This window comes from Glycine soja, chromosome 6 (assembly GCF_004193775.1).
Source record: "Glycine soja cultivar W05 chromosome 6, ASM419377v2, whole genome shotgun sequence".
In the NCBI taxonomy this organism is placed as follows: Eukaryota; Viridiplantae; Streptophyta; class Magnoliopsida; order Fabales; family Fabaceae; genus Glycine; species Glycine soja.
This window is the reverse complement of record NC_041007.1, coordinates 2095103-2112591: the sequence shown is the minus strand read 5'-3', so window position 1 is coordinate 2112591 and position 17489 is coordinate 2095103. Positions and strand designations below refer to the sequence as shown.

General features: G+C 31.5%; 2 protein-coding genes across 2 annotated transcripts; both read left to right on the top strand.

The window, feature by feature from the left end:
• The first annotated feature begins 3063 nt into the window (after positions 1 to 3063).
• LOC114414614 (floral homeotic protein DEFICIENS-like) lies at positions 3064 to 7010 on the top strand. The gene is made up of 7 exons (XM_028378931.1): positions 3064 to 3613; positions 3703 to 3769; positions 3857 to 3918; positions 4015 to 4114; positions 5588 to 5629; positions 5718 to 5762; positions 6528 to 7010. Exons 1-7 carry the CDS (start codon positions 3426 to 3428, stop codon positions 6705 to 6707), a joined length of 684 nt encoding a protein of 227 aa, XP_028234732.1. The 5' UTR covers positions 3064 to 3425; the 3' UTR covers positions 6708 to 7010.
• A 2752-nt stretch (positions 7011 to 9762) lies between these two features.
• LOC114414613 lies at positions 9763 to 15955 on the top strand. The gene is made up of 7 exons (XM_028378930.1): positions 9763 to 10042; positions 10393 to 12336; positions 12433 to 12490; positions 13048 to 13196; positions 13617 to 13703; positions 14365 to 14493; positions 15654 to 15955. Exons 1-7 carry the CDS (start codon positions 9974 to 9976, stop codon positions 15741 to 15743), a joined length of 2526 nt encoding a protein of 841 aa, XP_028234731.1. The 5' UTR covers positions 9763 to 9973; the 3' UTR covers positions 15744 to 15955.
• Positions 15956 to 17489: the final 1534 nt, after the last annotated feature.

Here is a 17489-nt window from a genome sequence, read left to right as displayed (position 1 = left end):
TTAACGGAATCCTATATTTTATTTTTCATGGGATCTAGACCTTTTTTTGTGATGTAATAATTAGTTCTTAGGTACTTTGTAATTAATGAGTTTCTAGCTTGCTTTTTATGATATTGAAACAATATTTTTTTCAGTGAATTTTATTAAGTTAAATCTTGTCAATATTATCTAGATAATCATGTTATTAGTATGAAATGTCAATTTTTTTAAGAATCTGACTCATTATTTTTCATAAAATTTCTTATCCTAACCACTTTTTTCTTTTTAGGTTAAATTACTCATTTGATCCCCATAGTTTCATAATTTTTACATTTTTGGTTTTTTTAATTTCTATAATTTACATTTTAATTCTTATAGTTTAAAAATAGTCTTTTTAGTCCTTGTAGTTTGTATTTTAACTCTCTTTTAGTTCCTATAGTTTAAAAATGATCTTTTTAGTCCATATAATTTATCTTTTAATTACCTTTTAGTCCCTACTACAAAATATATATATAAAAATAATTAACTACAAATTAGTTATAAATTATTAACTATTTTTTATTACAAATTATCTTGCGATAAATTAGTTACGAATTGCTTGCTAAATATTTTTGTAGTTAATTGTAATTGATAATATTACTCATATTTTGATGGTAAGGACTAAAAGAGAATTAAAAATAAAATATATGGACTAAAAATATCACTTTCAAACTATATGGACTAAAAAAGAATTAAAATACAAAATATAAGGACTAAAAAAACTACTTTTAAACTACAGGGACTAGAAAAGAATTAAAGTGTAAACTATAAGGACTAAAAAAATCAGTTTCAAAAACTATAAGGACTAAAAATATAAAAATCGTGAATGCATTCCCTATTAAATCCAATTGTTATATATATTTAATGCATTAATTTAAAAGTATGGCAATTTTATAATTAATAATTAGAATATTATAGTGTGTTGGGAAATAATCAGATTAGTTTATTTCAACTTAAAAAAATTAACTTTAAAACAAACGTTTTTTTAAGTAGATATTATTTTTTTTTCTTAAAATAAGAAAAAAACTATTTTTTAAAAAATATAAGCAGTTTGTACATACATACTAAAAAAATAAAAAAAAATCTTATTTTATGAATATAAATATAATTAAAATTTAATATTATATTATTTATGCTGTTCAAAAATAAAAAGTGATTTTGAGATATAATATACATACGACAATTAATACAATATTATTTTTGTGTCTATCCCTCTCTTAGACCCTATTATTTATCACATTTGAAATTCAGAATTTTCTTTTTCTCTCGTTGTTGTACAAATATCTAATCGTTAATTATTATTAATGCATTAAATATTTAAAATATAATTAATGATATTAATTTTCCTAGCGTAAGACTAATAATAAATATCGACATTATGCGAGATTATGACATGATGTTATGTTAATAGTACAGAATAAAGTAAAAAAATATATATAACAATAATAATTTAAAATATTTAAAATGACATATAAAGTAGTTTTCTAAAACTTCAGTGATTAGTTCAATTTATTATTTCGCAACAATTATGATGGTTAATTAAGGTGAATTAGAAGAAGAACTGAAAATTAAGATAATTAAGGAGAACAAATGAGCACTTCAAAATTTGCTATTAAGCCGTCTCTGCTAGCCATGCATGTTGGATGTAACTTCACCCGATTGATGGGTCCTTAATTATAATTTTTCTTATGATAAAAAATAAATTGCTACTAAGGCGTACTGAACTATTCGAAATGACAACACTACAAGGCCTCGACAACGTTAACTTTTTTCCAATTTAGTGGGGCGTTACAAGCTAAAGCTTTTTTATTTTTGAACTTTAAATTGCTCTTTCACTTTCATTTAATAACGCCTAAACCTAGCTACGAGCAATATAACCTGGGTGTATATAGCTATATATATCATATGCAGAGCAATCAGTAACCCCAAGGATAAAACGTTGTGTTGCTTATTATAGAAATCACAGTTTTAAATGGAACGAGTGACAGAGTTTGTTTGTTTCTAAATAGGATAGGAGGCATTTAATCGGAAATTGGACAGGAGAAAGTTGTTTTCTTTCTGCAAATTATGCCTCCAGAACTTGTTTTACGGTAAGAAAATTTACACCAAATTTACAAGTATTGGTTCTGAACGCTACTTGCGGAAATTTTATGCCGCCAGTGACTTCTTGGCACTTTAAATAAGTTAATTAGTTAATCATTTGAAAATATATTAACAAGAAGAATTTTTTTCTAGTGTAATCAAGAGGTATTTTAAGCTTCTATCTTACACTCAATTAATCTTCTATTCTCCTATTGATTGGTCTATTTTAAAGTAAAGTAATATATTCAATTACGACTTCATGCTAAATTCAAAGATTATAACAGTAAAAACAATTTTTATTCACCTCTATTCAAACTGCCAGTTTAGCGCAAGTGTTTATTTTTCTGATAAACTTGCGGCCGCACAAAACCCAGCATTGCTTCAATGTGCATAAGCATGGGTACGGTGGTGGTGTTTCTCCAACCTCCATTTCAGATTGTCTTGATTTGTAATTCAAACACACACTTAGTCTTAAAATCATATTTTCTCATATCTCAATTGTGATTTTTCCAAATGCGTTGTGTGTAGGCGAAGCTAAGTTTAGGTTATTGCTCAAGTGCCACAAGTTTGAGAGGGTTTTACTGTCTTTTTTATTTAATCTAGAAATATGATTTTTGGACACGTCTACTTGTTACATTCCGTTTACTTATGGTAGTATTTGACTAATAAAGACATTAAGATTATAGTAGCATTTGACTAATAAAGACACGCGTACGTAGGTCACTATTTTATTGGCTAAGTAAAAAAAAAAAAAAACACGAAAAAACTTTCAAACAAAGGGGAAGCGGAGAAATCAGCCTAACTTGATATTAGCTGTACAAAATACATAAATAGCTGTCGGAAATAATTATCTCTTGCAGTATATATATAGAAAGTAGCAGACTCTAAAATATAACATGAAGATGTGATTAAGCATTTATTCCATTATATGGCCCATAAGCATGCATGATGCAAATAGAAGGATGTAGGGTAAAGTTGCCCTAAGAAACGAATTGAACTGCGGTCGTTGCGGTATGAGAAAGAGAGAGAGAAAAGTGAGTGAAGGAAGGTGGGAGAATGGTTTCCGTGACGGAGTAGGACGGAAAGTAAGGGTCCCCACAGTGCACATGGGAGCGGATTTGACGATGAAACGAGAAAGAGCTCAAGACGTTTATGACAAAGCCTGCAATAGCTTTCGTTAATTTGGCAAAAGACCCCTACCATTTGCGGCAATGCACCTCCCCGTTCTATTATTTCTCTTTCCCTCATTCATTATATCCCCTATTCTCTGCCCCAGATCGATCGAACAAGTGAATTAGCTAGAAGCATTGAAGGACGTAGCTGCTATGGCTCGAGGAAAGATCCAGATCAAGAGGATAGAGAACACCACCAACCGCCAGGTCACTTATTCTAAACGACGGAATGGCCTTTTCAAGAAGGCCAACGAGCTCACCGTTCTATGCGATGCCAAGGTTTCTATTATTATGTTCTCCAGCACTGGGAAACTCCACGAGTACATCAGCCCCTCCACCTCGTACGTTTTTTTATTTTATTATCATCATTTAATTATTCTCCATCTCCTCCAACAAACCCTACCTATCTTCCCTCTCTTTCTTTTTCCAGAACAAAGCAGTTCTTCGATCAGTACCAGATGACTCTAGGAGTCGATCTCTGGAACTCTCATTACGAGGTTCTCTTCCCTTTTCTTTTCTTCAGATTTACTTCTGCCTGCCAGCATCCTTGGAAGTTCTAACTAATTTGTTCATTTGTTGTCCAGAATATGCAAGAGAACTTGAAGAAACTCAAAGATGTGAATAGGAATCTTCGTAAGGAGATTAGGTATATGTTTCATCACTTCGATCTCTTTCTTTGGTAAAATGTTTTTTTCTTGCACGTGTTTTTATTTGTTTACTACCGGTGTTCTTCATGGCTCAGGCAGAGGATGGGAGATTGTCTGAACGATCTGGGCATGGAAGATCTCAAGCTCCTTGAGGAAGAAATGGACAAGGCCGCCAAGGTTGTTCGTGAACGTAAGGTTAGATACTTAGATTATATGTTCCTATTTATACACTATTTTTTGCTTTTTTCTCGTAAGTTGATTAGGGTATATGCTTAAAGAATTATTTATAAGAAAAGAAAAAAAATTAAGATTAACTTTTTCATGAACTAAAATATTTTTTTATTAATTAATTTGTAAATATTTTTCATATATCTACATATTAGCTAATAATTAATTAATAAATAATCAATTTTAACTCTTATAGAGAAGTTTATTTTTTTTATATAAATATTTTTACAAAAATTTACCCAAACTATTAATATAATATATGCATTAAGAACTTGATATATAGTATCGGAGACATATCATGAGAGTATAGATTTGGGAGTGTGAGCTATTTTCGCATCCATGTCAGGGACAAGGGGCATATCACGTAGTTTAAATTTTATAAAAATAGATTAACTCTTAATTTTGTGATGTTTTCTGTGTACGCTTAAAACGAAGGATTAAGAAGTTAACGGATTAACATTCATCACCACCATTACTAATTGATTAAATAACTAGCAAATATGGATTTTTTTTAAGGAAATTCCTTTTAAAAAAATTCAGAGTAGTATCAGGATAAGCTAGTACATTCCTATCAATTTTCTTTACATGAGCAATCATGCTACCCTGTGGAGGTAACCTATATATGAAGCCCTCTGCATGCTATTTGAAAACGAGTAAAGATCTTCAATTTTGTATTCAAAAATTTGTTTATGCTGTGTCTGCAGCACTTATTTGGTTAGAGATATCAAACTTAATGTCGCTCAAATTTGGGGACCCCCCTAGCTTCGTTCTTTTGGATTCATTGCCCGTGACACACAATGTTTGCATTTGACGAAGAACCACATGGGTCCACGACATCATAGGAAACTATATATATATATTTCCAATTAAACATATAATTTGATATTTTACAAAATTTGTTTGTTTTCTGGGTAGCATTTATTTCTATTGGTGAAGGCGTGTCGTGTAGATATGTGTTTTTCTGCATTTACTCAATTTGAGCATATTTATCATTGATGAATTCTTTTGCTTTATATCAAAAATTAAAAAGAAATGTAGATCTGTTCTTTTTTCCAGTTCGCGTACGTATTTGGAGCGAGAGCAGTTCAATTTTTATTCTTTAATCTGGAGATATCGATCCTCTGGATAGCTGAATTTTAATCTGCTTGTTTGTCCACGTTAACATGTCTCAAGTATATATTCTACAGAAAAAGTAAAAGTATTTGGATGGTATGAAACAATTTTTGTGAAAAAGGCATAACAAGGAGTGTTAAAATTCTGAACGTGATTAAAATGTATATATTTAAATTAATTTTAGTGCCAAATTTTATAATAAAACGTGTACAAGAAATTAATTTGGTTGTTTAAAGGAACGTCCCTTAGTGGTTGAAGATTTCGAACTTAATTACTATACCTTACCATGCTAACAAGTTTCTTAATTGTGACAATTATTGTTGACAGTATAAGGTGATAACAAATCAGATTGACACCCAAAGGAAAAAGGTAAAAATAGTGAACGTGTTTCCCCTCATATTATCTTCTTTGGTGGTTATTCGTTCGTCACTTCTTTTGATTATTGAAATTTTTGTAGTTTAATAACGAGAAAGAAGTGCACAACAGACTCCTGCGTGACTTGGTAAGTATTTTAGCATATGCTTTCGTTGATTTTAATATGTCATATATGTAATAATGCTTCCTAGATCATACACAAACATGCGCACACAGTAAGAACAACAATAACAATACAATTACAATAATAATGGTGTTATGTCACTGGAGATAATTACTTACATAAATCACACACCCATATTGAACTCAATTAAAAATTAAATTCTCAAAGATATTATTCAAAATCAAATATCTTTTAATAATATGTCTTCCAATGTTTCTTTCAATGTAGAGTTAATCATGTGTTCCATTGATTCTTCAGTCAAAATTATATATTATCACAGAAAGTAGTATGTATTGAGGAATAAGATTTTGTATATTATATTGATAAGTACATCCAAAACTAAATTAAACAAATAATTAATATCTCAACAAAGCTTAACCCTGATATAAATCTACCATTGTAGGAAATCAATCTTTACTCTCGTTTCTGGGAATTCCCATTCTATAGCTACTAATTATCCCATATGATGAATCACGCACACAACTTTTTTTTCTTTCTAAAATCTTTAACAATGCTTCTCTCAACACTGTTATATGATTTTTATAGTTAATAAAAATAACATTTCGTAAAAGATATATATCTTGCGCATTGTAGATTCGATATGTGTGTATGTATATATTGCAAATTTACTTGGCAGCTTTCCCTCTAGCCGAATCTCTGGCGTGTAGATTGAATTAAAGAAATATTCTGAATGGAGATTGTTTTATTGTGTATTTAATTTAATTTAAGGATGCAAGAGCAGAAGATCCACGTTTTGCATTGATAGATAATGGAGGGGAGTACGAGTCTGTGATCGGATTCTCAAATTTAGGTCCACGCATGTTCGCATTGAGCCTACAGCCAAGCCATCCTAGTGCCCAAAGCGGAGCAGCAGGCTCTGATCTTACCACTTACCCTTTACTTTTCTAGTACGCAAGCTTAAGCAGCTCGATCTCTTCATCAATCAGAAATACCACATTCACTCAAATTTCAATAAGAATATGACTTGTGATCGATATCTTAAGTTATGCACCCGTACGTGCAGTTTGTACTTAACCACAAAACAATCTCACGAATCTTCTCTTCTCGGTCGATCGCATATATGCATGTGTGAATTATTCAGTTGCAACTGATGAACTGTTATCTCTGTATGTTTTTTAGCCTAATCATATACCTGAAACATGACGTTGCATGTGTTTCCTTTTATTGAGAATGCTTTGGCATGATTATTTATAGAGCGTTTCATAAGTCTATATTTTAACTATTTTTATGATGTATTTTCTACTTTATACCACGTGGTGTTTTCATTTGAAATTAAAATGAGAACATTCACTTTTCTTAGAAACAATCTTATTTTGTATGAGTACTTGTAAATATAGATAGAATATAAAGTTAGTGTATTTCATTCGCCCTCTCTTTTATCTTTGAAAGTTTTTAAAATCTTGTTTTCGAACTCGCAACTCTTTCTTTACGTCGATAATCTGATCCTCTTCTTTAAGAAACACCGTTCTATCACGCGGTAGAGGTGCTCGTCGACGTGGCGGGTCTGGGTCATGTCGTTGACTAAATGTTGTGGTCGGATACGATGATGTACACTATCATATCCCGATTCTCTTATGATTCCACATATTGTAAACACATCAACCATATATTCTCTTCTCTTTGCATTTATTTACTTTCGGCCTCACAATTTTAATTTTTTTATTCAAACACAAAATTTTAAAAATAAAAAAAATTCAATTAAAGTATTTGAAATTCTTAGAATTTTAAATTTCTCAAAATTTTAAATTTCCTCATTCAAACACATTGTTAAGGTTCTTTGGTAAATGATAAAAATTTTTTAGGTCCTTAATAAATTTTTTTCATTATTTTGAGTTATTGATATATTAAATTTTTTATTTTGAGTTCATGTTGTCAGTTATGTAATGATGTGATATCATCACAATCATTAATGATGATTGAAAGATTTGTAAGATAACACTTTCTCACAATTAATGACAGATATTCAAAACAAAAATTTTAATATATAAGAAACTCAAAACAAAAAAAAATTATTAAAGACCTAAAATAAAATTCAGTCATTTATGAGTAACCTTCAACATGTTATTTTAATTAATTTATAATTTATTATTCTTTGCATAAATAAAAATTTAGCATGTGAATAAATTTCATAATGTCTTTTAAGTTGATGAAATATATCATTGTTTTAGGCCATTTATTATTTTTTTACATTGTAAAAATCATTGTTTAAAATACTTGTATTTTAATATTTGTATTTGTTTTATTTTTATTAAATATTTATTTGAAAATTAAATTAATTTTACACATTTTTATTTTATAAATATATTTTATTGAACAAAATAATTAGTTTTAAAGATAATTTTAAATTGTTTGTCAAATAATTAATAATTTAAAATAAACTTCTAAGGGGTCGTATCATGATAAAGATATGAAACTATATTGTCTCTAATGAATTGTTTGATGCTTCAATAAGATATGATTTACTTATATCTCATTATTTATTCCCACTATTTACGTCATCATGACCATTATGTTCACTGTCATTTCTCCACTATGATTGTTGTCACAACCATAACAACTAACCGTCTAACATTATTACTATTATCATTGTAATAGTCTATATTACTTTCGTCATCATTGTTGTCACTAGTTTATCATTGTATCATTGAATTGCTATAATTACATATCATCATTATTTTCACTATCACGAGATTTTCGTTGCCGCTACCACTAACACCATCACCTATCATTATTTGATTCATATCATGGTGTGCACAAAACATATGAAATTGGATTAAGCCTATATTGCTTTTATTATATCATGTTCCTATCCTTGAAAATAACTTTTATAGCCTAATTGGTAGTGAGAAGTTTTTATTTTAATGGAAATCTTATCTAGAATTTCATAAGAGGATATAGCCCTCCCCCTGTTCCATAAAATTTTCAAGTTCATTTAACTTAACACTCTCCATCTCCACGCAAGGAGGGGTAGGTTTAAAATTGTGAAGATTGGAAATGAATCAAGGATTAAAGTGTCTTTTTAAAATACATTAAATTAAAAATAAAAAAAGAAATCAAATTTGTAAAAAGGTCCTTTGACTTTAATGGCAAAAAACAAAAAATTAAACCTAATAATCTTATGTGACAAAATAAGTTAGTGACATTATATGATTATACAATACATAACAATATCAATGTGTCTTAGTTTAAAGTTATAATGACCAATATTATGAGAATATTGGTTTTTCATGTTTGATATTATTTTAAAAAAATAACATTAATCGGAAAAAAATGTTTCCCCGAAAATGTTTTTTAATTGAGTTTCACACCACAATATTACCATTAAGGTAGACGAAAATCTATTTTTTTCTAGTTTTAAAAAAATATTATGGTAAAAATATCATGTTAATTTTATTATATTATTTAATATGATAAATAATTAAAGTGAAAAAAATACTATATACTCTCCTCTAGTATCAAATATAAGAAAAAATATATTATTCTTGGTCTCAATTCTTAAATATAAGAAAAATTTAATCAAATTTATCTTATTTAATGTTATTATTTTTTTTTCTAAAAAAATGTTATTATTTTAAAAATACCATTCATTTAATTAATTGAGGTTTCAATTTTAATGACTCTTTATTATCCTTGATATTAAGTTTTAATGAAAAATAAGTTAAAAAAATTATTTTTAATTAAAATTAATACAATTAAATGTGACTAACTAACTTTATTAGTTTTCTAAAAAAAAAGAATCTTATTTATCATTTTTTCCTTATATTTAAAATAAGAAAAAATACTTCTTTTATTTCCAAAAAAAATTATATAAATATTCAAAAAAATATTTAGATTTCTGAAAAAATATTTTTCTTTCTTATACTCCTTAAATGTCAAATAATAAAAAAAAAAGAAAAGCAAGGAGATATGTTGTGATCTTAAGGAAACGGCCATTGATAATTTTACCCCCAAAAAAAGACTCGGAAGAAGAAAAGAAACCCCGGTCAATAGTTACGTAACAGATAAACTCGGCTGGAAGGGTTTTTGTTTCTTGCGCCTTAAAACCCTTGCCTGAGCGTTGCAAGTCCAAGAGGGGTTTTGGCTGGGTTCAAAGCAACACAACCAAACCAAGAAGACGAGAGTGACGGTGGCGGAGACACTGTTGTTGAGCGACTATGGGAGCTCTCGCTTCATTCGCCCCTTGGATTTCCGAGGACGACCTTCTTCTCAAGAACTCCGTTGAGGTTCTTCCCTTCTCCCTTTCACTTTCCGATTTATTTCTTTGATCATTCTCTCGTTTCAATTAAAACCTCTCTTTAGCTTATAACTTTTTGTTGTCTGATACCAACACACTCCAAATTTCTCTTACCATTGAACTCAATAGTAATACTTGCCTCCTACATTATCGAGTTCGTATTTGGTTCAACTTGTATTAGATAATTAATAATCACTTATTTCTGAGGGAAAAAATTTGTTTACAAACATGCTGAATATTGAATAGATCTATATTTTATTTTCTTCTGGTTTTCTTTTTGGAGACAAGTGCAATATTCTTGTTCAAGGTAAATTTGATCTTTTACTTTTTAATTTGCAGGCTGGTGCTTCATTAGAATCGCTTGCGAAAGGTGCAGTGCAGTTTTCTCGAAAATATAGTATTAAAGAGATACAGGATCGATGGTATTCTCTCCTCTATGATCCTGTCATTTCTGCAGAAGCTGCGGCGAATATGACAAACTTAGAGCTTTCAGCTTTGCCTCTCCCATCAAAGTTCTATAGGTTTGGACATTCCAAAGAACGGAAAGTTGTTTCTGCTACAAGAAAGTCTGACAGTGTTCGCAATTTGTATTATGCTAGGCGCAAAAGAATCCGCAATAGCATGTTAACTTCCATGGACTTAAGTTTTCTAGTTGATTCAGAAAATGGTAATTATGCAGCGCATGGAAGTGATCCTTTATCTGGAAACTGCATGCCTGAAGGTGGAACTTCAAATCATTTTTCAAGTCTTGATCCTTCTCAGTATGCTTTTCCTGAAAATGTGATGGATGATAATGTTGCTTCTGATAGAGTTGCTGCTGGTGTGTTTTGCCATGGAGTTGACAAGGCAGTTGCAGAGAATTTCCCTGCCAAGCTAAAGAGTGTACTTAAGGAAGAACCTCAGATTTTTGAAGGCAATATGCCTTTGGATGGAGTTGTTGAGGATTTGGATGTTCCTAATGAATTGGCTATAGATGGGTGGATTGGAGATGATGGTTTAGAGAGAATGCCTTTGTCCGCATTGAATCATATCAACAATGACCCTGGAAATATGTGTCCTGAGTTTGATGAAAACAATGTATTTGATTCAGAGTTAGAGTGTGGAACATCATTTAACTTATCTTCTCGTCCTGAAATGTCAGTCTGGGGAACAGATGAGAGCATTCAAGAACATGATTTGCCATGTGATGGTTTTAGTGATCCTATTGCTTGTGGGGATGCTTATTTGGAAGAACTGTCCAATTCTCTCCTCCACTTCAGTAGTGAGGAAGAACAAATTCTGATGGATGTTGATGGAGAAGAAGGGATTGAAAAATCTTACTTTGGTGGCCTGACTTCACTCCTACAAAATTCTACAAATGATGTTAATTCAGATCAGATTTCTGAAAAGGATGAAACAGAGTCACTAATGGCCTCACAGGCACATGTTATAAATCAGTCAGTTTCATGTCACAAAGAATTGGATGACAACCTAGGGTCAAGCTCTAGTGGTTTACAAGTAGTTCCCAAATTAGAGTTCCAAATGTCATCTTCTGTCTCGGCTACAGACCCCCAATTTCCTGATCTAATTAATGAAAGTATGTCCTGTTCAATAAACACCGAGCACCAAGAAATTCCAGAAAATGATGACGTTTTTCTACCATTTGATGTGCCTCCTGTCATATTTCCCCCTTCATCAAAATTAATTTTTAAAGTATCCAATAAACCAATTTCTTCATCTGTTATTAAGCATAGAGATAGTGAAAGAGGTAAAACTTTGATGCATGTAGAAAAGAAAGACTCTGTAGAATCTCATGCATCTTTTCAGATGATGGAATCTCCTTGCTTCCCAGGACCTGTTGGTGGTTCTAAGGTAGAATGTGAGTTGCCTGCTAATCATGCACCACACACAGTGTCTAGGAGTTCTGTTACTGTTTCTGGTGGCTTAGGTGGAAATGAAGCTGCAAACACAACAGATGCTTTTTTGCATGCTAATAAAAAGGAAGAAGCTACCAACGTTGGCTTGGCAAAGGATCCAAACAATCATGTGGCAAATTCTTTCATGAAGAAATCAGCTGTTGATTCTAAAGACTTCAGAAATCATCCCCAACCTAATGGTTTTAGCATGAAGACTGAACAAGATTTAGCCTTGCCACTTCAAGATTACCAGTTGCAACGTGCTGAACTGGGATCCTCAGATGTTCTTGAGTCAGAGCTGGTAGCAAATCCTCCAACATTAGATGAGGAAGAGCAATATATAGAGAGTGATGAGGAGCTTCCTTCTTATTCTGACGTAGAGGCAATGGTAAGTTGTATTGCATCAATCTTTCTGTCAACATTTAACTTTGCCCTTTTCACACCCATAGCCATTCTCTGACTTATTCATTCTTCACTCCTGCAGTTACTTGATATGGACCTGGATCCTGATGATCACCAGGATTCGTATTATAATGAGGAAGGTATAACACAGCCATGGATTTTATTTGCTGTTACTTTGTGTTATTTGTTTTTTCTTTTCCCTTTGGAGGAGAGATATGGAGATGCCTTAAATCAAGTGATGACCCAATTAAATGGTATGGGAGCATGCATCAGTTACTTGAGCTGATGACTGCCTCTCAGGGCTCAATTATCTTCCTTAATGGTTGCCCATATTTTTACTTGATGTCTTCACAAATTGCTGAATAAAGATGAAATGTGAGGCACTTGAGGAGAGGGGGGTTGAGGCATTTTTGTATTCCAAGAGGTTGCAATACTTTAATGCTCTTTCCAATGATCTCCAGTTCATTGGAAAAGTGATAATGGATTTGCAAGTCAGTTGCATAATATATGGAATTTGTGGAATTTTGTCAAATATGTCCATTGTGTCTCCATGCATTTGTGTTTGTATATTTGCCTTGATTATGGGTTGATTACAATATTTACACTAAGATGACAGCATATTAATTTTTCATTGTTACTACCGCTGTGTACTTTCTTTTATCATAGCCTAACAGTATATATTCTGATTACAATTTAGTATCAAGATATCAACATGTGGAAAGTAAGCGAGCTATCATGAGGCTGGAACTAGGTGCCCATTCTTGTATTCAAAGAGCCATTGATTCACATGGAGCATTTGCCATTTTGTACAGTCGCCACTCAAAGCATTATATTAAGAAACCTGAGGTATTTGAGCATGTAAACTGGTTACTTGGTGAACTTTGTCATTTGTGGGATCTTTTTTACTGATTCATTTTCAAACACTCAAAGCATCATGAGCTCATGCTATTTTTTTTAATAACTTCTTAAAAAAATCTCACATGCATTATAAATATGGTCACACACACACACAAATATTTGGTTTTTTTATTAATTTATTCAGATTGTGTTCCTGACTTGAGGAAGCAATCTACTTGCAAATTATTGAGTGAGTTTTGTGATGAAAGTTAAACTATAAAGGAAGTAGTAGTTGGACAAACCAATTATGCAATTATAAACATAAATGTGCTTTGAAAAGAGCACTGTACTGGGATAATTTTTTTTACTACTTAAATTAAATTTGAGATATTTGATAATGCTTTAATGATGTCTCAATTCATCCTGCAGGTTTTACTTGGACGAGCAACAGAAGGTGTTCCTGTAGACATTGATTTGGGCAAAGGAGGGCATGGCAATGCAATATCTCGACGTCAGGTTAGTTATGTTTACCAACTTAAACTTAAATGTCAAGGCTGCAGCAACGTTTTGCTGCATTTGATAGATTTTGGATAAAAACATGCATAATGTACATCTGATTTTCAAATTAAGATAACAGTGTTTACATCATAAAACAAGGTTATACTGTACTAGTAACTTCAATGTGGTTTATGAAATACTTCAACAGCTAAATAACTCTTTGTCTTTCTCACTGCTGTAATGCTGTTTTAGATCAGAGAAATGCAGAAAATAAAAGTTCTGCTGATACATCAGCAGTTCTCCCCTTTTTTCTCCTAATTTTAGCTTCAAACTTCAAAGAGAAATCAATGCCATGCTAGGAATTTAATGGAAGAAAAATTGTAATTTGGTGTAATTTTCTGTAGTGTATGAAGATGAAGGATCTATGTATGCTTTAATGCATCAGGGTTATTTGTCTGATTGATCATAAGAGCTAACTGTTTCATCTGGTGCATGCTGTAATGGTCATTAGACTTATAATGTAATTTTGACATGATGTCAATTCAAATAGTAGGAATGCAGGATTATTGATTTTGTCATGTGTAGTTTGAGATATTATAAGTTGGGCATAGACAGTTAGGTGTTGTCTTCACTACCAAATAAAGTTGACTTCAATATACTATGTTTTTCCCCTGCTAAGGCAATTATAAAGATGGATAAAGATGGTTCATTCTACATCAAAAACCTTGGCAAGAGTCCAATCCTGGTAAATAACAAAGAAGTGCACACTGGTCAGTCTCAAAGACTGCATTCTGATTGTCTGATTGAGGTATGATCATATAGCTCCTTTCAAATTTGATTGATTTGCACTAGTCTCGTTGTGAATTATCTGATTGGAAATGTTTGTTCTCTCTCTTCCTGATAAAAACAAAGGGGAGTAGCATCCTACTAGAACGGAGAAAGGCACAAAACAAAAGTTCTGCTGCTGCATGCAACCTTTAGTTCAAACCCATTCCCTTTCAGCTCTCTTCATTCATGTCCCCCTATACACTTCCCATCATTCTCTCTTGTATTATCATTTCATATCCAGCTGAATTCCCACCTCCTACTATTCCTTGTGCGCCTTTCATGTTCTGGAACAAAATTATTTTTCCCTTTATAATTTATAACCTATTCAGTTCTCCTCACTCATGTGTGTTTATCACTTTATTCTTTTGCTTCTCATCTTTTTCCTTTTAGCATTTATTCAACTCTGTAATAGGGGTCTATCATTCTCCTTATTGGTTAAGTTTTGTTGTTTCCATCTTTGTATGTTCTTGCCCATGTGTTGTTGCAATCCTTTTAGATTCAATGCTGCTAGAATACTCTTTTCATGATTGCCAAGTAAATCAAATATGTATGTGTGCCATTAGTCCATTTCGAGCTATAAGATATGAGATGCTATAACATGTCATAACATTGATCCTTAGATTATTAGCATGCCTAACATTCCAGTTCCTGTACTTTGCATTACAACATCTTTATTTCTTTTAAGCCGTAGACTAATGTTTGTGTTTTACAGAATTTAATTTTGGAGTTGATGTACGCTGGACGGTGTTCTTATGCTTGCAAATGTTTTCTTCTATTTGTTAGTTGAATTAAGTACATAGAAACTTGGATTTCTTTGTACCTTCTACTTCAATTTCACCATATATCCTTAAAAGAGATAAAAAAACAGCCAGTGTTACAAAAATGATACGTTACAGATTATGTTGTTTCACTTCCAAATCTGCTCTGTTGTAGCAAGTCTATTTTTGTTTTATAAAATGAATTATAAACTGAACGTAGAATTTCATTTCACTACACTTTTTTAGGGAAGAGGGGTTGGCTTTGTTCAAACTTGCACTATGTTGGATTTTACTTGTATTAATAGGAAATGTGAATTCTTCGTTGAGTTTCTGTAGCTAACTCCCCACTAGTCTAAAATAGAATAAGTGGTTTATTTTGCAGGTGAGAGGCATGCCATTGATATTTGAGATAAATCAAAGTCGTGTGAAGCAGTACGTGGATCACATTTCTGACAATTCACAGAACTTTTAGTGTCGATTTGTAAATGAAGCAAGGAGTCCAGTAACACAGAAGGTGCTTATTTTTACTGCATTTTCTGAGTTTTGGTAAATGTAAGCAGTGACCCTATTGTTGTATGTCATTGCATTTATTGGTGAACTTATGTTTCCTGAATGGATTTCTTTGACTCTGCACTTTCTTCCCATATTCTTTTGCCCGCAAAAGTAAGATAATTCAACCCAAAAGTTCTGTAACATGGTAAATTTATCCAACCTTGAAAGTGCTTGTTCACTCCCAATGCCGCAAACTGAATCTCATCACCGCCATGCATTTTGTAAGGTTAAAGAGCACGCATGCTCTTTTTTGTTTTGCCCCGGTTCACTGGATACGTGTACTAATCTTTGACGCGGCATTCTGTTAATTAATTTATTTATTATCATTTACATTTGAATAAAGTAAAACAACGATCCGTTGGTTAAAAAATTCTGCATTTGAATGTGTAGTTGCACAAGTAATAAAATCACCATCTCTAATTAAATGTCATGGACCTTGTCATTTGTTTATTATTCAGATAATTTTTTTTCTATTTTCAATTTTTTTATTTACTTTAATTGCAAAAATATCTCTTTTTTATTTTGTTTTAAAAAATTATATAAAACAGTGAAATTATTAGTGTTTTTATTTTGCCTATACTGACTTAAAACATTTTTTCAATACAAATAATGTCTTATAGGGTGTTTGGCAGCCGAGAACTTGTTAGTTTTTCTGGAATTTGAAATTGAGAATATTGGTTCTCCTTAATATCTCAAAGTTTTATTTGTAAAGAATTTTTGTTTTAGTTTCCTGCCAAATCGTTCCCGTGGACCGTCAATTTCAACTTTCCTGATTTGGGAGGAAAGTGTTATGTAAACAGGCCACATACCCCTTTTAGTTTAAGTTCATCATTATCCAAAATTTTCAATTCCTACTATCTATTTTCTAAATACGAATACAACACTAACGGATTATAGTTCAAATAGTTGAGTATGATGTATTAGTGATATAAATCTTCTGATATGATGTTTAATTCTTGTGGATAAAAAAAATACAACAGACTACATCCTAAGGAAGGAGACTCCCATAAGTTTAATTCCAACGGAAGTTGATGGAGAACAATCAGAGATTCTCAACACTCCTTGCACCCTAGCCATTAAAATAATGTCTTTAGTTTCTTCACTATTTGAATGTTATTTATATTTTAATTTTAATAGTTATTTACTTTATATATTGTAGTTAAGTTTTCAATGTCTTCAAAAATAATTTGGTTATTTAAGAAATATCTTGAACTTATAGTTGAATCATGAATGCAGTGTTTTAAATTCGGACCAGTGGTATAGGCAGGTCAAGCTGATATTGATCGCATATAATTGATCATGTATTTAGCCCAGTGTGACCCTGTACGAACCAGTTGGGTTTGCAGTTTAACCGATAATCCCCTGATCGGTGCATCTTTCTGCGTTTCCTAATTAGTGTGCTACTGGCCAACAGCTACTTAATTAATAAAAATAAATGCATTGCTGAAGGTTTGAACCCAGCACATAGAACTCTTCTTAATAATCTTTGAACCACTACCTCATATAAGTTTCATTGTAAGTTATGCCACAAATATTATATAATAACATAAGATATAGTTAACCATTTATTTATACATGAATAACATTAATTTTGATTCACCTGAATGATACTTGTTACCACTAAGTTGGAGATATTTCATAAATATATTATTGTTATAATAAAATA

Bases quoted from the DNA above. Each gene is read 5' to 3' on its own strand.
- LOC114414614 (XM_028378931.1), top strand. From the start codon at position 3,426: ATGGCTCGAGGAAAGATCCAGATCAAGAGGATAGAGAACACCACCAAC. The intron at 3,919-4,014 runs GTATATGTTTCA...TTCATGGCTCAG, and splicing joins AATCTTCGTAAGGAGATTAG to GCAGAGGATGGGAGATTGTC. The intron at 4,115-5,587 runs GTTAGATACTTA...TATTGTTGACAG, and splicing joins AGGTTGTTCGTGAACGTAAG to TATAAGGTGATAACAAATCA.
- LOC114414613 (XM_028378930.1), top strand. From the start codon at position 9,974: ATGGGAGCTCTCGCTTCATTCGCCCCTTGGATTTCCGAGGACGACCTT. The intron at 12,337-12,432 runs GTAAGTTGTATT...TCACTCCTGCAG, and splicing joins ATTCTGACGTAGAGGCAATG to TTACTTGATATGGACCTGGA. The intron at 12,491-13,047 runs GTATAACACAGC...ATTACAATTTAG, and splicing joins TTCGTATTATAATGAGGAAG to TATCAAGATATCAACATGTG.